General features: G+C 34.7%; 1 protein-coding gene across 1 annotated transcript in view; it reads left to right on the forward strand.

Annotated features, from left to right (window-relative positions):
• Window positions 1–25,020, forward strand: part of AP3B1 (adaptor related protein complex 3 subunit beta 1) — a 284,643-nt gene that overhangs the window by 180,925 nt on the left and 78,698 nt on the right. The window contains exons 20-21 of the mRNA XM_046000421.1: window positions 3,950–4,091; window positions 13,788–13,863. Of these exons, the coding sequence (XP_045856377.1) occupies window positions 3,950–4,091; window positions 13,788–13,863 (218 nt within the window). The remainder of the gene's footprint in view (window positions 1–3,949; window positions 4,092–13,787; window positions 13,864–25,020) is intronic.

Consider the following 25,020-nt stretch of genomic DNA (forward strand, 5'->3'; position numbering starts at 1 on the left):
GTACATCTTTAGGCATGTACTGTTTCTTCCAGATTGCCCAATTTGTTGGCATATAGTTGCTCATAATATGTTCTTATAATTGTTTGTATTTTTTTCAGTGTTGGTTGTGATCTCTCCTCTTATTCATGATTTTATTTATTTGGGTCCTTTCTCCTTTCTTTTGGATAAGTCTGTCCAGGGGTTTATCAGTCTTATTAATTCTTTCAAAGAACCAACTCCTAGTTTTGTTGATCTGTTCTACTGTTCTTTGGTTTCTGTTTCATTTATTTCTGCTTTAATCTTTATTAATTCTCTTCTCCCGTTGGGTTTAGGCTTTATTTGCTGTTCTTTCTCCAGCTCCTTGAGCATAAGCTTAGGTTGTATCTTCGAGACCTTTCTTTTTTCTTGAGAAAGGCTAGTATTGCTATATACTTCCTCTTAAATCTGCCTTTGCTGCATCCCAAAGGTTCCTGAACAGTGTGTTTTCATTTTCATTTGTTTCATGAATTTTTAAAATTCTTCTTTAATTTCCTGATTGACCCGTTCATTCAAAGAGTATCCAGGATACTCTTAGCTTCCTTGTATTTGAATTCTTGCCAAATTTCCTCTTGTGATTGAGTTCCAGTTTTAAAGCATTGTCTGAAAATATGCAGGGAATGATCTCAGTCTTCTGGTACCAGTGGAGACCTTATTTGTGACCCAGTATGTGATCTGTTATGGAGAGCATTCCATGTGCACTCAGGAAGAATGTGTATTCTTTTGCTTTAAGATGGAATGCTCTGAATATATCTGAGAAGTCCATATGATCCAGCGTGTTATTCAAAGCCCTTGTTTCCTTGTTGATCTTCTCCTTAGATGATCTGTCCATTGCAGTGAGTGGGGTGTTGAAGTCCCCTACTACGATTGTATTATTATTGATGTGTTTAAGTTTGTTATGAATCAGCATATATAATTGACTGCTCCCATGTTGGGGGCATAGATATTTACAATTGTTAGATCCTCTTGTTGGATAGATCCTTTAATTATGATATAGTGTCTGCCGCTTCCAGTCGGCGACGGGAGAAGAATTAGGCACAAACAAGTCTGCTGCAAGAGATTGGGAGCAGGGGACAACAGTCGAAAAGACTGCTGTCAAGAGCAACGCCACAGTCTCACTTTTATTAGATAGAAACAATAGCCAACAGAAAAACAGATGAAAGTCAAATGTTAGTCACCTGTCTTGTGGACAAGCAAGGAGGAGGATAAAGTTTATAGTTAACCAAGCACATTAAAGGACTCATCTAAAAAACAACGGGCACTTCTGGAAAGAGAAAGGAGCGATAACGGAAAAGGGAAGCAGGCGGTATTTAATTCCACCCTGAGCTGGCCAGGCGTTCCCGGGTGCTCGGGCTTCCCTGAAGCAGGCGGCGTTCTGCCCTGGGCGGGCTGGGCGTTCCCGGCTGCCCAGCTTCTGTGAAGGGGCGGCCTTCCACCCTGAGCGAGCCAGGCATCCCCAGCTGCCCAGCTTCTGTGAAGGGTCGGCGTTCCACCCTGAGTGAGCCGGGCATCCCCAGCTGCCCAGCTTCACGGTCGTATATCGTCCTTCTCCCCAAAGACCTGTTGCCAGTATATGTTTTTCTTAAGGCCATATCTAAATGTGCTTGGCAACTAGTAAAATCCTCCAGGGGCTATAGTTTAAGTAACAAATTGTTCCGAGGGGCAGTAGCAAGTGTCCTTATGTCTTATAACAATCTTTAGTTTAAAATCTAATTTGCCTAATGCTTTAGATGTTAATAAAAATAATTAAAAAAGAAAAAAAAAGACTGAAGTGCAGTTCATAATGGAGGTTCACTCCAGCTGACTCACAAGCCTAGTGCCTACTTTGAAATCTTTCAGTCACTACTTCTGTGTCAATTAAATAAAAATTTTAAAAGGAAAAATAAAAATCTAATTTGTCTGATATAAGGATTTCCACCCCAGCTTTCTTTTAATGTCCATTAGCATGATACTTGGTTTTCTGCCTCCTCACTTTAAATCTGGAGGTGTCTTTGGGTCTAAAATGAGTCTCTTGCAGACAGCATATCGATTGGTCTTGCTTTTTTATCCAACCTGCTACCCTGTGTCTTTTGATTGGGGCATTTAGCCCACTTACATTCGGGTTAACTATTGAAAGATATGAGTTTAGTGCCACTTATTGCTTGTAAGGTGACTGTTACTGTATATTGTCTCTGTTCCTTTCTGGTCTTTGTTACTTTTGGGCTCTCGCTTTGCTTAAAGGATGCCTTTTAATATTTCTTGTAGGGCTGGTTTGGTGATCACAAATTCTTTTAATTTCTGTTTGGCAAGATTTTTATCACTTCCTTTATTTTCAGTGAGATCCTGGCTGGATGAAGTATTCTTGGTTGCATATTTTTCTCATTAGCAAGTTGAATATATCATGTCAGTCCATTCTGGCCTGCCAGGTCTCTGTGGGTAGGTCTGCTGCCAATTAATATTTCTAGCCTTTTAGGTTATAGACCTCTTGTCCCCAGCTGCTTTCAGGATTTTCTCTCTGTCTCTCTGAGATTTGTAAGTTACACTATTATATGTCAGGGTGTGAACCTGTTTTCATTCATTTTAAGGGGGATTCTCTGCCTCCTGGACTTGAATGCCTCTTTCTTTCCCCAGATTAGGGAAGTTCTCCACTATAATTTGTTCCAATATACCTTCTTCCCCTCTCTTTCCTCTTCTTCTGTGATCCCAGTTATTCTAGTATTATTTCACTTTCTGATATCACTTATCTCTCGAAATCTCCAGGTAATCCAGTAGTTCCCTTTTTCATGCATCTTTATTCTCCGTTATTTTGTCTTCTATATCACTAATTCCCTCTTCTGTCTCAGTTTAGCAGTTTTGGCCTCCATTTTTTATTGCATCTCATTAATAGTCTTTTTTATTTTGACTTGATTAGATTTTAGTTCTTTTATTTCTCCGGAAAGGGATTCTCTAGTTTCTTGTATGCTTTTTCCAAGCCCGGCTAGTATCTTTATAATCATTATTCTGAATTCTAGTTCAGACATCTTATATCCATACTGACTAGGTCCCTGGCAGTCATTACTGCCTCTTGTTCTCTTCATTGAAGGGAGTTTTTCCCTCTTATCATTTTTTTTTCTTTTTTCTTTTTTTTTTTTTCCCCTCTTGTTGTTCTTGAAGAAAGTGTTGCTTTTCTATTTTTGTAAAGCTGCAGCTATTCTTTTCTTAGATCTCTGGTTAAGTTGGCAGGTGTTCACAATGATTTAACAGCGATCTAGCTGAATTCCTGGGATCAGACAAAACTAAGTCTCCTACGCCTCTGCCATCTTGGACTTCTCAATCATTTGGTAATTTAAAAAGTTTATATTTGATGTTCTTATGTTGTTAGTAAGACTTTGCATTACAAGAAATATCTTTCGATCTAGTTAACATTTTCTCAGTATGTTTACAGATCACATTTCAGAACACATGTAAATAATTTTCTTGGACAAAACAATCTATAGAGTGCAAGTCTGTTTTAGCAAAAAGAGTTGTATAAATATTTAAATTTATGAATGAACGTTTAGTATTTTGAGACATCATTTTAAAATTAGCCTTACGTATCTTTGAAGTTGTTACTGTTAGCATCTAATATATATTCCTGGTAAATCAAACGTGTAATTATTAATTATTTTCTGCTTATATCATTTAGTATCATTTTATAACCTTTTGCATTTGAAGTATGTGTGACGTGGTAGTATAATTGATTTTTAACAGGTTCTGATATATCTGGTATAGATAATACTACATTTATTTTTTTTATTAATATGTTTTGGAATTTTAAAACCATTTTTATTGTCTTTTACATACTAAAATAAGTGGCTACTCAGTGAAATATGTTTTTCTAGTAAAGATTCTGATTTATAGACAAAATGGACATATAGCACCAATTTGCCATATATAAGGGATTTAAAGTTGATATTTTAAAATACATTACTTACAGTGATTCTGAAGATGGGGAGAAGGAAAATGAAAAATCGAAAACTTCAGATTCTTCTAGTGCTGATTCTGGTTCAGAAGAAGAAAGTTCTTCAGGTTCTGAATCAGAATCTGAAAGTGAGTCTGAATCAAGAAAAGTTGCTAAGGTAAGAGATTGCACATTGCTGTAGTTGAAAGAAAGTATTTTCATAGCCTTTATCCAAAAGAATAAGTACTTTAGAAAATCAGTGTTTTGGGGCTGCCTGAGTGGCTCATTTGGTTAAGCTTCTGCCTTTGGCTCAGGTCATGATCCTGGGGCCCTGGGATCAAGCTCTGCGTCTTCCTGCTTGATGGAGAGTCTACTTCTCGTGTTCCCTCTACCTCTCCCCCCAACCCCAGCTCGTGCTCTCTTTGTCTCTCAAATAAGTAAATGAAATCTTTAAAAAAAAAAAAAAAAAATTAGTATTTTGTTGAAAATCAAGAAATTGAGAAATTCAACGTTGTCACTGACAACTAAAATAAATACTATCTTTATTCATCTGTGTTTTTGTTTTATTAGATAATTGATTCCTGTTTACCTCAATCCTACAGAGACAGTAGAAACTTTTTTTTTAAGATTGATTTATTTATTGAAAGAGAAAGAGCAAGAGCGTGGCACGGAGGGGCAGAGGGAGAAAAGAATCCCGTGCAGAGCCTGACAGGGCTAGATCCCTCAACCCCAATATCATGTTGGGATCCAAAACCAAGAGTCAGTCGCTCAACTGACATCCCAGAAACTTTTTTAACCTCATCTTTTGCCACTGAAATTACAGAGGTCAGTATCAGTTATAGCCCTTTTTGTTGTGACCTAGCATGTGACAATGGAGGCTTTTGCAAAAGGGGAAGTCAAAGGAAGTCACAAATAATATTGAGCAAAGTAATATAAATGTCTGTACATTATAACAAACTGAGACAAATAATGCTTTTTAAAAATAGATGTTTGAAAAAAATTTTTTAAATGAATGTAAAAATCGGTGTTTGGGTAATAGAATATTTTTAAAGGTTTAATTAAAGGATATAGATATTTAACTAGTTAATAAAAATTAAGTAGCTATCTATTTAAAAACAAATGCAAGAATCATTTATGCAATAGAATGATAATGCTTTCTGATATCATATTTGTAACACTGAAACTTGTCTGCCTAGCAGCAAAAAGTAAAAGTATAAATTGAAAAGATGTGGTTATTAATATAAAGTTGAGACCTATTACATGTTTTTCTGATCTTTAATTGTTACCCCTTTCCTATAAATGGGTCCTAGACTTCAAATGCAGTCGTTTTTTTTTTTTTTATAAATAAACGGTTTATCCCATATGTTGAAAATGTGGTCAAACTTTGCCTTTTAGTGAATTCAGTTTTTTAACCTATTATCTTTCTCATTTATATTTTCTATTAACTTGAAATTCTTTAAAAAGTCATCTGAGTAGCCAAGGATAAAAATAAATTCATTGAAGTAGATAATTGCCTTCCCCATCCAGAGATTTATTATTAAAGAATAAGCATATATTTTTTTAAAAAAGAATAGCATATTTAAAAATTGGCTAGTTTTTGTCTTATCTTATTGCAAATATTCTTGTGTATAGTGATACCTATTTTAAACAGGAATTTATATTTAAAACTTGTATCTGTTTATGTATATAATCTAAGATTTCTATTTTCCAAAATTCACATAAAATCTTAGTGATTTATGTTTATTACTCTGACCTCATATACAAATTTATCACATAGTGAGTTTGAAGTTCTCTCATTTGCTACTTATATTAAATAATTTATATCAAATTATTCATTTCCTACTTATATATTTTAAAATTTAAGGTGTTATTTAAAATAAAAGAACTTTAGAAATTGACAATAAGTACAATCCAGAGTAAGAAATCAGTGTTTTAGAAAATGAGCAAGCAAGAAATCAATGAATGTCAAGTGGGTAAAATTAAAGTGCATTATTCTTATAAAGTTTTACAGAAGTTGTAAAATTATAGACTTTAGTGCCTACATAGTATTAGAAGCAGAGGTTTGAGAACCCCATTAAAAAGCCACAGAAGTATCCTAGGTTAGCAATTTAGTTTGTTTCTTTGTCAAGACACTTTCAATGATTGGTGTCTCTTAATTGAAAATATTTTCCTATAGGACATCAGTATAAAATTTTAAAGTATTGCGGTCAGCTAAGACTGTTGAAAAATTTGGATTTAGTCACATTGTTGATACTTTTTATGTCCATGTGTTTTGTGTTTATGGCTTATTTTCTCCATATTACAATGCTTTTTCTTGTCTATAATAGATAGGATTGTTCGTTTTAATTTATCACTTGGAATATTCCCTGCCATGGAGCCACTGTAACTATTTTTACTATTCCTTTCTGAGTGGTTTGGACCAAACCAGGCAATTACAAGTATACCAGTTTTCTAATAATGGGCAACTCTGTAACTATAGAAGTCCTCCTTAGAACAAGTGTTGTGGCTTCTGCTCTAGATTATGAGTAATGAAGGCAGATGGTGGCTGCTTTACCTTAATTTAGCATGTCAGTATGTTAGTGCTGAAAATTCATATGCCTTAAAATCTGCAGCCAAACTAAATTTATACTTTTACTGTTTCTCTTCTTTCTCTTTCACTTGGGTAGTGTGTTTTGGGGATATTGAGCATGAAAATGAGGCTTCAGAGGTACTTTGAATATATAGCTTTGAAAACAGTTTATTTTATGGTGTCTTATGGGATAGGTATAGTGTTCTACTTTTTAGAAGATAATATCTTTATGCTTCAGTTTCCTTATCTATAAAGTAGAAATGCTAATACTTATTCTACTGCTTTCAGGTGCTATTATAAAAAATCAGATATGAAAGATCAATGTAAAGCACTATATAACTATAGAACAGCAAGTGTTAACATTTTTTAACTTGAATGTTAATTCCCTGAGAGACCACCAATAGTAGAGTTATAAAACAACAGTGCAGTAAGGAACTGAAAATTTTTTTCAACTCTTAATATCTCCTGTGGTTTTCTGACTCTTTTTATACGACTCAAGTTATAAGTTCATGTCCAGGTATGACTCCTTTCTGCAGAGGACTGAGCTGCCATCTACTATGGGTGTCTCCTGCCTCTCTCTCCTCTCTAATCTCTATTTATCCTCCTTTTCCTTTGAATGTAGCTCTAAGTAAGCGATCCCACTTAGCCAAGAAAAAGCCTCATTTACTTTTGGACTTGTTGATAATCATCTGCCTCCTTCGCACCTTCAGTCTCTTTCTTCACTAATTAATTTCCTCCTCTGCCAACTATGGCACTTAAGTGCTTTGCCAGCATTTGGGGGGTGAGGAGCAGGGAGGGGGAAATACACAGAAATAGAGAGTGTGTGAGAGTGAGAGTTTAGAAAAATATTCTAGATAGTCTTTGTCCACAATCTCTTAACCCAGTTATTTCTTAGTCCCTTTAAAGTTGGTTTCCACTCTTACCACTTCCTACAGATACTGCTCTCTGAAAAGTCAGCCATGATATTTCCCCAAATCCAGTGAGCTTCTCGGTTATTATTCTTCTTGATCTTATGTAACTATTCCCATACTACTTGAAACTCTTTGCATCCCTTTTCTTCTGACTTCTTTGACCTTTTTAGTCTTTTTATTGCGTCACTTTTTAACCCCTCTGACATCAAGTGTTAACATGGCCTCCAAGTTAGTGCTTGATACACAACATTTTTTTTTAAATATTTAATTTATTTATTTGACAGAGAGGTCACAAGTAGGCAGAGAGGCAGGCGGAGAGAGAGGAGGAAGCAGGCTGAGAGGTAGGCAGAGAGAGAGGGAGAAACAGGCTCCCCACTGAGCAGAGAGCCCGATGCGGGGCTCGATCCCAGGACCCTGAGATCATGACCTGAGCCGAAGGCAGAAGCTTAAACCACTGAGCCACCCAGGCGCCCCGATACACAAAATTTTATCAAAAACATTAATTGGTGTGAATCAATTTATTTTAAGTCTTTTTTCCTATATTTTTTCCTATTGTGAGACTCATTCACTCCTGTGGCTTTAGCCAAAATATTATTTGAAATACTTCTATAAAGACATCTCTAAATCCCTATAATGCCTCCAACTTTTCTTCCTGAATTCAAACCAAAATCTTAGACCTCTTAGGAGCTATTGGTTTCTCAAACCTAATATAGGCAGAAGAAGAGTTGTTCTGCCATTTGGTGCTAGCATTCTTTCTCTTCTCCTGGATCTCCCCAGAATTATCTTTGACTCTATCTTTATCCTGTATGTTTACAGAGTTCCCAAGTCTTAGAGATTCTCTAAGATTCTCTCATATCTGTTTCTTTTTTTCTTACTACCAGCATACTAGATCACCTCTCTATTACCTCAACTCTTAGACCATTGCCATTGGTCATCCTCAGATCCCCAACCCCAGTCCTTTCCAGATTAATGTTACCCATAATGTTATCCCCCATTACCATCTTAGTTCAATAAAAAATCTGTAGGCTAGCATGCCCAAACCTACCTTTCTGGTCTCGATTCCCTTTGTGGTCCCTGTGTTCTAATCCCCGTGGACTGTATATTTGTAGTTCTCTTAACATGCTGTATGCTTTCCCATTGGAGCAACTGGAATCTGTCTGGTCTTTCCTATTTGAGAATGCATAGAATAAAAAATGTTACTGATGAGAAGGTATTACCCATATAAATGGTGTAAAGACAGTCAAAAGAGAGAGAGCCTCTGTTGAATTGTGTTCTTGAGGTGTGTGTCATTCAACACCATGCCCCAGCATAACCATAAAATATGAAACTATATACAGTCATACATTCTGGCATTATGTTTATTTGTGTTATTGATTGGAAGATGTCCTCATTTTAGATCAGATATTGTCAGTAATGACCAAAGAAAGATTATCTTGTTCAGTGACTTTTTTTAGATGGGCAGACATATTTTATTAGTAGGTGTTCTTTTCTGAAATATATTTGATAGAAAAAATACTTTAAGTCTAACCCTTCTTATGAAATAGTTCTTTTGCCCCAAATAATACCTATAACAAAATTACTTTTAATAGTTCCATATTTTAAGTGCTTTCCCATAGTTTACACAATGTAAAGGGAAATATATTATTTAACATAGAAGAGTGAAAAGGAAAATCAGTAATGTAGACCACATGGTATCAAGAAAAGATTCACATTTATATCACTTTATCCTATTTTTTACTGATATAATTAAATTATATTCTACTTGTAGTTAAAATTTTATGTAGAATAGATGGTCACAATTTTATTTAAAATAATGTTTTTTAAAAAGTTACTAGACTTTGAGTTGTTTTAATTGAATCTAAGCTTTGATATTTTTAAAACTAGACAGTGTATTAGTGTGTTCCTACATGTAATAGTTATTCCCACTATCACCTTGTTAGTCTTTTCTTCATGCCTTAACTGTGGTATAATACTTCTGATTTTATCTTCAGTGTCTATACACCAGCTGCCAAAGATTTAAATAACCTTTTATTTAAATGATAGAAATTTTAAACCATGATTACAATTTATTGTACATAACTTCTATGCATTTTCTTTGTAAATATTAGCAGCATTTTAATTATATGAAGTGTGTATAAAGCATAATTTGTCAATGGGAATAAACATGTAACATACTTGCACTTAACATTTCATATTAAGAGCATTTCCTATTTGAGTCAAAATAAGGATTAATAGATATATACTAGATGTGCAGAAAAACAGTACTACATATATATACACAGCAGTGTTTGAGATGCTCTCAGTAGACTATCACAGGTTACATGGATTTCATATAACTTCACTAGTCCATTTTGGGGAGGGATTAAATCTCTTAAATGTTCTATAGACCAGTTACAGTTACTGTGACTAGTGTCTGTCCAGCCATTAGTAAATGTTAAGATATGCCTAGTAAAAGATCTGCCATGTGAAAGATTTTGAGGGTAAGATAAAACTGGCATGTGTTATGAAATAGGTAATTGATAAGAGTGAAGGAAACTATTTTCTGATTGGTTTTCTGCCCTATTTGAGAAATACAAAACAAGTTTTACTTGTGTTTTTACAAGTATTTATGTATTTTGCAATTATATAACTTCTGTGCATATTGTAGAGTATTGGATTTTTACTCTGACAGTTCAAAACCTTGACTCTTTCAATTTCTGTCGTTCCCAATTTAGCTTATATTTTAGGTTCTCCAGAACAGAAATATCATTTCACATCAGTTGAGATCTTTAAAATCAAAGTGAATGTCATTAAGAAGCTTTCTTATTGAAGTAGATGTAATATTATAGGGAAGATATTTTTAGTTTAGACTACTTTTGACGTACAAAGAAGTCTCAATTTATTGGCAACATACTTTTGTTTTAAAGCCCAATGTAAGTGTGAGCCTCAGATTTTTAAAATCAGATTTGTTAGATGATTTGAAGGCAAGAGAGTCATTAAATTGTCCTTGGTTGATAATTCTAATTGAAAATATTTCATGCAAATATCTTGCCCTGTGAGGCTAGAAATTAGCCTTGAATTTTTGTGATTTCAAAGTACAATATGAGTTTGACAAACTTTACATACCACTTATCCTGCTTTATCATTTTAAATTTCAGTCTTCCTTACAATGGTTTCCTCTTTAGAAGCGTATTTGGTGCTTATTGTTTCATATCTTTTTTTCTACTTGCCTTTTTTTTTTTAATCAGCATGAAATGAATGTGCATAGTACATTAAAAAAATCTTTACAGATATATTAGTACATATTTTTATTTGTATTATTTGGAACTTAATAAGTATTTCCAGGGTCTTTTATTTAGTACTTGAAATGCAGTATATTAAGTAGAAATCAGTTTCTTAACCCTGTGACTTTGTATTTTATTTTGAAAATGTTGATGTGTTGAGGTGTATAATCGAATACCATAGAAACAAAATGGAGATTTGAGGGTGATGAATTGATAACTACGTATTTTTGTAGTGAGATTTTAAGATCAGTTAGTGTTGTCCTTATAAAAGTCTAATACAGTCACTCAGCTGTTAAAAACCTAATCCTCTATTTAAAAAAAATATACAAAAACAAATTGTCTATCTTTCTGCCTGATCTCTTCTCAAGTACTAACACAATGGAAACAGTGGGTGATCTGTCAGTGTGTTTGGTTTGTCAATGATGGTTTTGTATAAATATTGGGAGGGTAAGAAATAAAATTCACACAGTAAAATATGATTTCATCTGCCTTTTCTCTGCAGCTCCATGGCTCATGCTGCGGTGTGAAATTCTCATTTTACACACTTTGCAGGCGGAGCACATGAATTATGCATTGAGCAAGAAAAATCTCCTGCCTCAAGTCCTATATGCATTTACCCAGGTTCTGTCTCTATTACCAAGATGAATTGCAAATGGAGAAATGTTTGATGGAATAGGGGCTCTTAACTTCTTTGTTTAGAATTCAGATTTTTATTTTTATAGTAGATCCTTTAAGTATGAAAATGTTTTGAACTTACTATGGATTTTTTAAAATGAAAAATGAAATATAATATAAGAGAAGAATGCCAAACACATCACGAAGCTTTTTATAGCCTTGATTTGGAATGCAAGGCTTTTTCAATTCAGTAGAAATGACCGTTTATCTATTGCTAACGTTGTATTTCAGTCACCAGTTATTTGCTCTTTTCAGAAAGTCAATGAAATTCTGTCCTTCTGAGAGCCTTTTTTTTCCTTCTGTTTTAGAATTCTGATAAGAGATTATGTCAATTTCACATGCAGCTCTGTCCTGTGTTGTATGTGACCTGATGTGTATTTAATAGATATTGTTACACACTCTTAGCTGTGAAGTACAAAATAAGGTATAGACTTGTTTCCAGCTTTAAATTTATCTTGATTTGATAGGTTTCTAATTTTTCAGGTAGGAAGGTTGCAGTTCCATAAAAACAGTCATGCACCATCGTAGCTTATAGGAAGCTATACCCCTTGTGCTCAGCATAGTATTTTGATAAGTCACATGGTGTTAAGCTCTTTTTGTAATGTTCTTTCTTCACAGGAATGATATTCTAGTTGAGATGGCATTTTCATTCTCAACCTGTTTCTCTTTATTGCTACTTTAAAATTCTAGTTCAAAACTAACATTTCTTCTATTTTTTCCCCCAACCCTAGAAATTGTTTTTCATTTTAGGTATGGAAAGAGGAGCAAATATTGTTTCCTTTGTTTTTAAATAATGAGTGAAAATTAAAACCCATCCAGATAATTTGAAGTTTTCAGAGGCAGAAATGATTATTCTCATGAAGAAAATCAGTATTAGTATTTTGTTACTGTTAGTATTTAGTTATTCTATGATACTTGCAAATAATTTGTTTTGAGTTTTGGCATAAGGAAAAAAACTAGCAGAACTTAAGGTTATTTTAAAATGTTACCTAACAGGTAATTTGATGTATTATTCTTATTCATGTATTTGCACTGTCATAAGAGCTCTAACATGCTGTTGACTTTAAATGATAGTAAGGTACCGTTTGCTTTAGTGAGACCTTTCTATGGTTAGAGGAATATTTCAAAAATACTTGTAAAAATATGTAAATATAAGCTGTAAACTCCTTTATTAGATTATAAGTTACCTGAAGGCAGGAACTATGCCTTGGCTGTATTACTTCCTTTGCTTAGCCCAGAATCTGATACGTGCTATGCATGTCTATTGGATGAATGAATGACTGAGTAAATGAACAAGAACATTTTAGCAAAAAGTGAAGTTTGGGTCTTTAATTTGAGGAGATTTGATACAAAAAGTATAGATTATAAAGATAAGTAACTTTGATCCAAATACATCTGTTTAACGTCCTAATCTGTGTCCATCTTTGTTCATAATACTACTCATTACTGTACTTAATTTGTCCTTTAAAAGAAGAAAAATATGTTATATACATATATTTTTTTCTTTATGTATGTATGTCACATCTTTTCTGAATCTCTGACCAAACTGAATAGATAGAGATAGAGTAAACCCTAAGTATGTGCAGATATGTTTTAAAATACTTACTCTCCCCAACGGAAAACAGTAAAGAAAGAAAATGAATACTTTTCATCCCTTAGCAGCAAGAGCCTGAAAGTGTCATTTGTAGATTTTAATGAATGCCTTTGGCTAAAAAAGTCTGATGGAACCCACTGTTGAAAGATAAAGTACCTAATACAGTGCCTGTCACAAACTACATCTCAGAAAGGCTAATCTGTCACAAGCCTCTTGACAATTTCAGAGCTAAACTTATATTATTTGAGCATTTCTTTTTCTTTTTCTTTTTTTTTTTTTTAAGTATTTATTTGAGGGAGAGAAAGAGAGAGCAGGAGTCCTTGGGGGTGGAGTGACGAGGTAGACGCAGACTCCTGCTGAGCATGGAGCCCACCACGGGACTCCATCCCAGGACACCAGGATCATGACCTGAGCTGAAGGCAGACACTCAATCGACTGAGCACCCAGGTGCCCTGAGCAATTCTTTTTCTTAAACCAACTTGTTTAAAAATTATTTTCAAGGCATTTGTAGGCTTTTTCTACCAAAGAGCCATTTTAAGTTTTTATATTAGGAAAAGTTGTCAGATCACAAAGTAACTATTTGCCTTTAAATTTTCTTCTGAAGGACCTTTATAATCTTTAAACAAAATATTTAAAGATAACAGTTTGCATGGTGGAGAAGAAATACTGTATGCTATAGCTAAAATAAAAATTTTTATTAAAAAATACAGTCCATCTAACCATACAGAAAGCTTAATTTGATTTTTTTTTTCTTGGAGGAGAAAAAGTTTGTTTTGAAACATTAAGAACTACTTCATTGATTTTTTTTTCATTGATTTTTTTTAATAGAATGTGCAATAAATTAAATATTTCTTATTTATAGGAGAAAGAAAAAAAAAAAACAAAGCAAGATAGAAATCCTCTTACCAAAGATGTTTCGCTTCTAGATCTAGATGATTGTAAGTATTGAAATTTAAATTTTTTCTTCTCTTTTTAGTAGTAATTTTTTTGTTTGTATGTGTTTTGAAAAAGAGGCACACACTTACAGGGGAGGGAAATGGCAGGGAGGAACTGAGGGTAAGCAGACTCCTTAAGCAGACTCCTTACCCAGAGCAGAGCCCAACATGGGGTTCAATCTCACATCCCTGAGATCATGACCTGAGCCGAAATCAAGAGTTAGACACTTAACCCACTGAATCACCCAAGTGCCCCACTAGTAGTATTTTTTATTTTTATGGTGCCTTTTATTTACGTGTCTCAAAATATGTCTGTTTCTATTATGAAAAGTTTATAGATCAAAAAGACAAAAGTTGGAAATTCTGTTAGTATTTTTTCTTTCATCTAGTCAGGTTACCAGTTTTTTAATCAAATGAATAAAGATAACTGGTCAAATAAAAGTACATGAAATTCATTTTAAGATCTTTTGCTTTAATAATTTATACTTGTTTAGTAAATAATTATCCATATCTCACAACTTCTACATTGTTAATTGTTTATTATGGAGATTGAAACATCTAACTTAAGGAAGTAGGGAATTAGGAAAGTAATTGGAAATGTAAAGGACACTACTATTTTCTACTTGCCACACTTTTGGTAGGAACAGAAATGGATGCAAAGCTTTTGAATGCCAGTGTGGCTATAGTTATCAGTATTTTAATGACAAAAAATCTTCTCTTAGCAGATCTACTTAAAGAATTTAGAATCCTATACATATACTTACCCAAGTGTGCAAAAGGTATATTCATCATCTCCTTTTAAATACTTCTGCATTGTGAAAAAGTTAATGGAACTAACTTTATGGGGAGTTAGATTTTGCACAGAAAAAATAACAAGTAAAATGCCATAAATATTAAGTAAGCCACTGTCATTTTGCAATTTAATTTTTCCATACTAGAGGTAAGTTATGGTTTTAGATTGTCTCAATCTGTCATAAGTAAAACTGTTCTATTTATATTATTTACCTGGCCTGTCTTCAGTTGTCATGGCAAATTCTTAATATAGAGAAATTACAGGAAATACTTAGCAAAAAGAAATTAAACGTAAAATTGGACCCTATGAACAATTAGAAGAAATGGATTCCAAGAAACACAACCTTCTAAGACTGAATCATGAAGAAATTGAAAATCTGAGTAGACTAATTACAAGTAATGAAGTTGAATCAGTAATTTTAAAACTCACCTAAAATGAAAGTCCAGAACCAGAGAGCTTTACAGGTAAATTCTACCAAATATTTCAACAAGAGTTAGCACCTATCATTCTCAAATTATTCAAAAACATTGAAGAGGAAGGAATGCTACCAAACTTAATTTATAAGGCCAGGATTACCTTTATACCAAAACCAGGCAGAGATACCCTAAATAACAAAAATTTGGGGCCAGTATCCACAATGAATATACATTCAAAAATTCTCAACAAAATATTAGCAGAATCAGTTCAATAATACATTAAAAGGATCCTATACCATGATCAAGCAGGATTTATTCAGGGATGCAAGGATGGTTCTGTACCTGCAGATAGTTTCACATGATACACTACATTAACAAAAAGGATAAAAATCATATGATCATCTCAGTAGATGCAGAAAAAGCATTCGATAAAATTCAGCATCCATTTATGATTAAAAATTCTTAACAGAGTGGATATAGAAGGAATGTACCCCAACATAATAAAAGCTGTATCTGATGAACCTACTGCTAACATCATATGCAACTTTTGAGAAACTTAAAGCTTTGGCTCAGTGGGTTGGGCCGCTGCCTTCGGCTCGGGTCGTGATCTCGGGATCCTGTGATCGAGTCCCGCGTCGGGCTCTCTGCTCGGCGGGGAGCCTGCTTCCCTCTCTCTCTCTCTGCCTGCCTCTCTATCTACTTGTGATCTCTCTCTGTCAAATAAATAAATAAAATCTTAAAAAAAAAAAAAAAAAGAAACAAGACAAGTATGCCTACTTTTGCCACTTTTTCATCATTGTACTGAAAGCCTCAACAATCAGGCAAGAAAAAGAAATAGGAATCATCCAAATTTGAAAGGAAAAAGTGAAACTATTTGCAGGTGATGGGATACTACATATAGAAAACCTAAAGACTCCACCAAAAAAATTATTAGAACTAATAAATGAATTGAGTAAAATTACTGGATATGAAATTAACACAGAGAAATTCATTGCATTTCTCTATATTAACAGTGAGCTGTCAGAGAATTTAAGAGAGCAATCCCATTTGTAAGTGCATCAAAAATAATAAAATACTTGGGAATAAATTTTCTTTTAAGATTTTATTTATTTATTTGACAGAGACAGAAAGAGGGCAGGCACAAGGAGGCAGAGGGAGAGAGAGAAGCAGGCTCCCCACCAAGCAAGGAGCCCAATGCGGGACTTGATCCAGGACCCCAGAATCATAACCTGAGCTGAAGGCAGCCCTTAACCAACTGAGCCACCCAGGCATCCTGGAATAAATTTAAGCTAGGAATTGAAAGACCTGTACTCTGAAAACTGTAAGACATTGTTGAAAGCAATTGAAGAAAACACAAATAAAAGAAGAGATATACCATGCTTATGGATTGGAAGAATTCATCTTGTTAAAATGTTGATACTACCAAAAGTAATATATTGGTTAAATAAATTCCTTGTCAAAATACCAATGACATTTTTTGCAGAACTAGAGCAAAGAATCCTGAACTTTGTATGAAACCACTAAGGATTCCAAGTTGCCAAAGTAGTCTTTAACCCACTGAGACACCCAGGTGCCCCTCCAAGTTGCCAAAGTAGTCTTAAAAAAGAACAAAGCTGATGTCCATCAACAAATGAATGGATAAAGAAGATGTGTGTATACATACAATGGAATATTACTCAGCCAACAAAAAGAATGAAATTTTGCCATTTGCAATGATGCAGATGGAACTACAGGGTATTGCTAAGCAAAATAAGTCAGAGAAAGACAAATACCATATGATTTCACTTTAATGTGGAATTTAAGAAACAAATGAACATGGGGAAGGGAAGGAAAAATAAGATAAAAACAGAGAGGGAGACAAACCATAAGAGACTTTTAACTCTAGGGAACAAACTGAGGGTTGCTGAAGGGGAGATGGGAGGGTGGGGTAATTGGACGATGGGTGTTAAGGAGGGCACTTGATGTGATAAGCACTGGGTGTTATATGCAACTGATGAACTACTAAATTCTTTCCTTGAAATTAATAACCTATATATTAACCAAACTTAATTTAAATAAAAAAATTTTTTAAAGATAAAAGAGAAAGAACAAAGCTGGAGGTACTGTACTCCCTGATTTCAAAGTATTCTACAGAGCTATAATAATCAAAACAGTGTAATACTGGTACAAAAGCAGAGACAGATCAGTAGGATAAAATACAGAGCCCAGAAATAAACCCACGCATATACGGCCAAGTAATGTAAGACAAAGGAGACATGAATATACATGGGAAGGGCAGTCTCTTCAATAAATGATGTGGGGAAAACTGGACAGCTACATGCTAAAGAATGAAACTGGACTACTATCTTATACCATATACGAAGTAAATTCAAAATGGATTTAAGACTTGAATGTAAGATCCAAACCATAAAACTCCTAGAAAAAAACATAGAAGTAAGCTCTTCACACCAGTCTTAGTATTTTTTTTGGACCAGTCTCCTCAGACAAGAGCAACAAAAGCTAAAGTAAACAAATGACAAAAAAGCTTTAGTACAGAAACCATCAACCAAGCAAAAAGACATCCTACTGAGTGGAAGAAGATGTTTGCAAAGCATGCATCCAATGAGGGGTTAATATCTAAAATATATAAAGAACTTACCTGACTTAGTGTTAAAAGAACAAATAGGGGCACCTGGGTGGCTCAGTGGTTTAAGCCTCTGCCTTTGGCTCAGGTCATGATCTCAGGGTCCTGGGATTGAGCCCCATATCGGGCTCTCTGCTCAGTGGGGAGCCCATTTCTCCCTCTCTCTCTGCCTTCCTCTCTGCCTACTTGTGTCTTCTCTCTCTGTCAAATAAAATATTAAAAAAAAAAAAAAAAACCTGATTGGAGCACCTGGGTGGCTCATTCAGTTAAGCTTCCAACTCTTGGTTTCACCTCAGGTCATGATCTCATGGGTCATGAGATTGAGCTCTGCCTCAGGCTCCATGCTCATCAAGGAGTCTGCTTGAAGATTCTTTCCCTTTGTCCCTCCCCCAACTCATGTGCACTCTCTCTCTCTCTCTAAAATAAATCTTAAAAAAAAAAGAAGAAGAAACAACCTGATTAGAAAATGGGCAGAGGACTTATATAGACATTTTTCCAAAGAAGTCACACAGATGACCAACAGACACATGAAAAGGTGTTCATCATCACTTATTAAAAGCAAATCAAAACTGCAATGAGATATCACCTCACACCTGTCAGAATGGCTAAAATGAAAAACACAAGAAACAACAAAGTATTGGTGAGGATGTAGAGAAAAATGAACCCGCATGCACTCTTGGTAGAAATGCAAACTGGTATAGCCACTCTGGAAAATAGTATGGAGCGTCTTCAAAAAATTAAAAATAGAACTAACCTATGATCCAGCAATCCTGCTAGTAGGTATTTACCCAAATAATACAAAAACACTAATTCAGAGGGATACATGCACCCCTGGTTATAGTAGCATTATTTACAATAGCCAAATTATGGAAGCCACTCAAGTTCCCACTGATTGATGAATGGGCAAAGAAGATGTGGTATATATGTACACACACACACACACACACACAGAGAGACAGAAGAATATTATTCAACCATAAATAAAAACAAAATTTTGCCATTTTCAACAACATGGCTGGAGCTGGAGAGTATAATGCTAAGAGAAATAAGTCATTCAGAGAAAGACAAATGCCATATGATTTCACTCATATGTAGAATTTTAAAAACAAATTAGCAAATGGGAAAAAAAAAAAGAGACAGACCAAGAAACAGACCCTCAACTAGAGAGAACAAACTGATGGTTATCAGAGGGGAGATGGCTGGGAGGATGGGTAAAATAAGGATTAAGGATTAAGAGTGCACTTGTAGTGATGAGTGCTGGTGATTAAAATAAAAACTTTAAAAGAATTAATTGGTTTCAAGCAAAACAAACCAAAAAACCTACAATGAACTATTACCTGACACTTGTCAGATTAGCTCTTATTAAAAAGAAAAAATAACAAGTATTGGTGAAGAAGTAAAGGCAAGGGAATCCTCATATACTGTTCATAGATATATATATATTGGTACAACCATTACGGTAAATAGTATGAAAATTCTTCAAAAACTTAAAAATAGAAATACCATGTGAACTAGCAATCGTAGAATTGGGTATTTGTCTAAAAATATATGCATCCCTGTGTTCACGACAGCCTTATTTGCATTAGCCAAGCTATGGAAGCAACTTAACTATCCATTGATAGATAAATGCATATAGAAGAAGTGATGTGATATACACATGCACATACACATACACGCACAGGAGTATTACTCAGCTATAAAAAATGAAATCTTGTCATTTTTAACGACATGGATGGACCTCGGGGATATTATGCTAAGTGAAATGAGTGAGAGAAATACAGATACTATATGATTTCACTTATATGTGGAATTTGAAAAAATAAATGAACAAACACAAAAACAGACTCAGATACAGAAAACAAACTGTTGGTTATCAGAATAGGGAGTGTTTGGGGGGTAGGTAAAATAGGCAAAGGGGATTAAAAGGTATAAACTTCGTTATAAATAAGTCATGGGAATGTAACTAAGGTACAGCATAGGTAATATAGTCAATGATAACAGTGTTATAAAAACTTTGCATGGTGACAGATAGTAATTAGAGTTGTTATGGGATCATTCTGTAATGTATAAACATACCAAATTACTATGATATATACTTGAATAAAATAAAGTTCAAGTCAAATTTGCATCATTTTTTGCTATTGGCAGAGATTTACAGGTTTACATCATTTTTTAACCTATTGGCAACGATTTTGAAGCAACATCCAGTGTTGCTAAGGTTTGGAGAAACAGGCACCCTGCACGTGTTTTGGATAGAAATAAAAATAGGTGCAGCTTTTAGAGTCATATCAGCAATATTTGTCAAAACTTAAGTTGCACACACCCTTTGATATAACAATTCTCTTCTAGGAATTTATCCTACAGACAAAATAGGAAAATCCGGGGGTGCCTGGGTGGCTCAGTGGGTGGAGCCCTTCAGCTCGGGTCATGATCTCAGGGTCCTGGGATCGAGCCCCGCATCGGGCTCTCTGCTCAGCACGGAGCCTGCTTCCCCCTCTCTCTCAGCCTGCCTCTCTGCCTACTTGTGATCTCTGTCTGTCAAATAAATAAAATCTTTAAAAAAAAAATAGGAAAAATCCGATCTTACTCCTTTCTTTTTCTAGATCTTTTCATTTAATGTCTTAATTTTATAGTTAAAGTCCATATTTTTAGGTTTCTAAGACCTTTGGGTCATCTGACTCCTCCCTACCTCTTCTTAGTCATTGCGCTCCTTTGCATTTCCAAAATATACCAGTCTCATTCCTCTCCATTTCCTGGCGGTGAAGTAAAAATTGAAACGTGGAAAATGATATAATTTTTATTATTTGATTCTTTTTTAAAGTATGTTTTTATATGTAGAAGCAAAGGTTTTCTTAAACACTAAGTTGTAAGAATTTAAGCATAAGATTTTTTTTTTCAGATTCACTTCACTTTTGTTGTGAACAAACGAAATTTCAGATCAGTACAGCTAAGCTTTAGAATTGATAGAGAAATTTTTCCAAAATTACTCTTAGGTCACAAATAACTACTATCCTACATAAAGGGGAAAAATCCTACACAGTCAAGGAAAAGGTATCCTGTGTATTGTTTCCATTTCCATGAGCTTATGCATTCTCAAATTTTGTCTGATTTTTTTATCCACCACTTATCAATGGATTTATTCAGTCTCTCAGAGAGAATCATACTGATTAATGATAGCATCTAGGGCACATGGTTCATGGTGGACACAGGTTCATGATGGATACTGTTACTGTAAAAATACTCAGGATTTTTTTTACTTGTAATGAAATTTCATCCTAACTTAAATTTTAACTCAACATAGGGTATATTTCTGTTTGTTTTTAATACCTGAGAACTATTTAAAACATTTTTATTCTGCTTTTGTCAGAAATGTCACTTGAAGCCTCCCTCTCTTTTTAACAAATCAGTTCAGCAAATATTTGCAGATTGTCTGATAAGTGTAAGAGTACTTTGTTAGATATCCCTTTTTGTTGACTGGAACCAATAAATGAATCCTTTTATTCCAGGGACTAAAATCTAGTCTAGGGCACAGATACCTGAACAGTAGAGGCACAAAGTGTGAATGAATGAGGAGGGAGACAAAAACCAATTAAAAAACTATAAAGTCCTTGTGGAAGAACTGGGAGCTTAGTGATAAAGATAAATGGAGTGTACAGGAGAAAAGCTTTGTTGACAATGGTTCTTAAGATACTGACTTCATTTCTGCTGCTTATTAGCCTACAGTAGTTCTCCATTGTCCATGGTAAACAGTTTGTGGATTAGAAAGTAAAAGGTCACTCTCCAGTAGCTTGAGTTCTCAGCTGTGAGAATTAGATTAATTTTGAAAGAGTGTCAGAAACATTCCTTAAGTTTTATCTAAAAGGCACATCATAATCCACGGTTATCTATTCCATATATGAAGAAAACTTCTAGTATTGAATTTATCTGTATCTTCATTCAGAAAACATTTATTTATTTATTTATTTTTAAAGATTTTATTTATTTGACAGAGAGAGATCACAAGTAGATAGAGAGGCAGGCAGAGAGAGAGAGAGAGAGAGAGAGAGGGAAGCAGGCTCTGCTCAGCAGAGAGCCCAATGCGGGACTCGATCCCAGGACCCCGAGATCATGACCTGAGCTGAAGGCAGTGGCTTAACCCACTGAGCCACCCAGGCGCCCCAGAAAACATTTATTGAATGCTTGCTCTGATACAAGTAATCTGCTACATGCTGGAGATTCTAAATGCATACATTATCCCTACCCAGGGAATTCTGTTTCTTGAGAACCATTACAGTTTGAGAGTTCCTTGGGTATTTTATATTTCTGCAAACGAAGAGATCTTTTAGTACTCCATACCGTGTGATCTTGGTAAGATGATCATAAAGCAACAATCATACTACAGTGTTTTTTAATAAGAAATATATAAGCAATGTAAACCTATGTAATTATACTATTGGTACAACTAAGTCTTCTTAAAATTTTTATCAGCCACCAGTAATCATGCTCCAGATAAACCTTATGATCTGTGATATCATATTGTTGAGTAAATTGTAGTAGAGGCATTGGAGTGGAGTGGCTAAGAGGACAATGGAGCTGGAGTGTCTGAGTTTAAATCTCATGCTGTTCTTGTTTTTTTAAGTTTTTTTTTTAATTTGAAAAAGAGTGCAGGGCGCCTGGGTGGCTCAGTGGGTTAAAGCCTCTGCCTTCGGCTCAGGTCATGATCCCAGGGTCCTGGGATCGAGCCCCACATCGGGCTCTCTGCTCCACAGGGAGCTTGCTTCCTCCTTTCTCTCTGCCTGCCTCTCTGCCTACTTGTGGTTTCTCTCTGTCAAATAAATAAAATATTTAAAAAAAAAAAGAAAAGAAAAGAAAAAGAGTACGGAGCGAGAGAGAGAGCATGGCGGTAGGGGGTTACAGAGGGAGAGGGAGAAGCAGACTCCCTCCGGAGCAAGGGTCCCACCCAGATCCCAGGACCCTGGATCATGACCTAAGCCAAAGGCAGACACTTAACTGACTCAGTCACCCAGGTGCTCTTGTGAATCCCAGTCCTTCTAATTACGGAGCTGGGTAACCTTGGACAAGTTACTTAATCTCTTTGTGCTTTTGCTTTAATCTATAAAATAGGGATAATAGTAATACTTTTAGGAGTCAAATGGATTAAATGAGTTGATAAATGTAAAAGCACTTAAAACTCTGCTGGGCACATGATAAGCATTATATAAGGGCGTTATCTGTGATGGAGATGATGATAATGGTGCAGCAGCAAGGAATTACATTTAACAATTTAAATAGCTTTGTATTAAACCAGTATATATTAAAACTTTGATGTATCATTAAGTTTTGAGGCTAAAGTTTGATCAGAAGAATAATTGTATAATTATTTTATAATTAAATATATAATTGATCCTTGAACAATGTTCGGGTTAAGGGGCACTGACAACCACCTTTCACTTTTGACTCCCCCAAAATTTAACTATTAATAGCCTACTGTTAACTGGAAGCCTTACTGATAGCATGAACAGCCAATTACACATATTTTGTATGTTATATGTATTATATAGCATATTCTTAAAATAAAAACAAATGTTATTAAGAAGATCATAAGGATGAGAAAATACATTTTTAGCATTACACTGTATTTTTAAAAAAAAAATCTGTCCATAAGTGGACCTGCAACAATTCAAACCTGTGCTGTTCAAGGGTCAATTGTACTTTAGTAAAGAAAAAAGTGTTTTTCAGAAAGTTTTAAAAATAAAAAGAAGAAAATGGATTTGTAATCCAAATATCTTGGGTTTACCATCTGGCATGCCAGCTCAGATCTTTTCATATGCAAATCCCCTCTGCCCCTAAATGTGATCATACTGGGATACTCTTTTATCTTTACTTCTCTATTAATCATACACATTCCTTGCCCTGACCTAGATGTTCTTTAACAGTTTCATTTTTTAATGACTTCATGGTTCTTTTATATTGTTGTAATAAATTATATTTAACAGTTTTACTATTATTGGAAATTTAACTTGTTTTCATTTTTTTGGTCTTCATCGTTAGTGAAGCAATACACATCATAAGTATATTATTTCATTATCTCCCCAAGTGTCTCGTTAAGATAAATCCCCAGGAATAGAATTGCTGGGGCAAAGGCTTTGAAGAATTTAGTTGTCTAAGATTGCCTTTCCCAAAGTTTGTACCAGCTTACACAGTATTAGTATAAGAGTACTGATTCCTGATACCCTTACTGATACTGAATTTTGTATCTAAAAATTGCCTTTGCCAAGTCAGTGGGTAGAAATGATACCTGGTTTTCATTTGTATGCGAGGTTATTATTATTTTTTAACTAGTAGAATCATTTTTTAATACATTAATTAAATACTTAAGCATAGTCAACTAACCTCAGAATCCATTTTTGGATAAATTTTCAGTGCAAGCTTCTGTCTTGCCAGATCTGGAAACAGATGTATAGTCATTTCTTTAGTACCTAATTATTCAGAATGATAATTTCAATATCATTCTGAAATGATATTGAAAGTATTTCTTTCTTTCTTTTTTTTTTCTTAAGTCAAACTTTAGTGTGAATTTTCCTCTGGCTTTTGATGTCTTTTTCCTCTGTGTGTCTTTAGGCCAAACCATAGTTGAAATCAGAGGCTTTCTTACTCATTTTTTTCCTTATATGGGTATCTAATATTTTGGATGGATGGACAAATATTTAGAACCTTCCAAAAAAGTGACTTTTGGAAAGGCAACATATTGATCGAAGATAAGAGAACCAGTTCCTGGTCCCACAGTGATTCTTCCATTCACTTGTTTTATGGTCTTTCTAAGACATAATCTCCCTGTGCCTCAGTTTACAGTGTCTTTAATAGAAATGTTTTTTCTACCTCACCTTTTGTTTTTAAAAAACGCTTTTCATGTCATGCCTGAATTATTGTATTCCTCCTCCTGCCAAACTGACTGCTCCTCCTTTGATTTTTGTCCCTTATACTGATAAGGAGCAGTACATATATTGTTCCTCTTTTTGGTGTTTTTAACAGCTTCCTTTGTTGTAGAGGATAAATATAACTTCCTCAGTTTTCCACGTTCCCACCTCTCAGCCTCTGTTCACAGTATTTTCTCACCTACTAAGTCACCAGCTGCTTCTTTGCTCTTATTTAAAGTCTGCCCGTACTTAAAAACTGAGCTTCATTTCCTCCTGTTTGTAAAGTCTTCCTTTACCACCATATCGCCATTGATCTTTCCAACCCCACACCCCACCGCCAAATCCCTGTGACACTTGCTAACTGTATGTTGGTTTTCAATGTAGGTCTGAGGAAGCCTGGGGATTTGTAGCAGTGTTTCAGGCACACTGAAG

Source organism: Meles meles, chromosome 3 (genome assembly GCF_922984935.1).
Source record: "Meles meles chromosome 3, mMelMel3.1 paternal haplotype, whole genome shotgun sequence".
NCBI lineage: Eukaryota > Metazoa > Chordata > Mammalia > Carnivora > Mustelidae > Meles > Meles meles.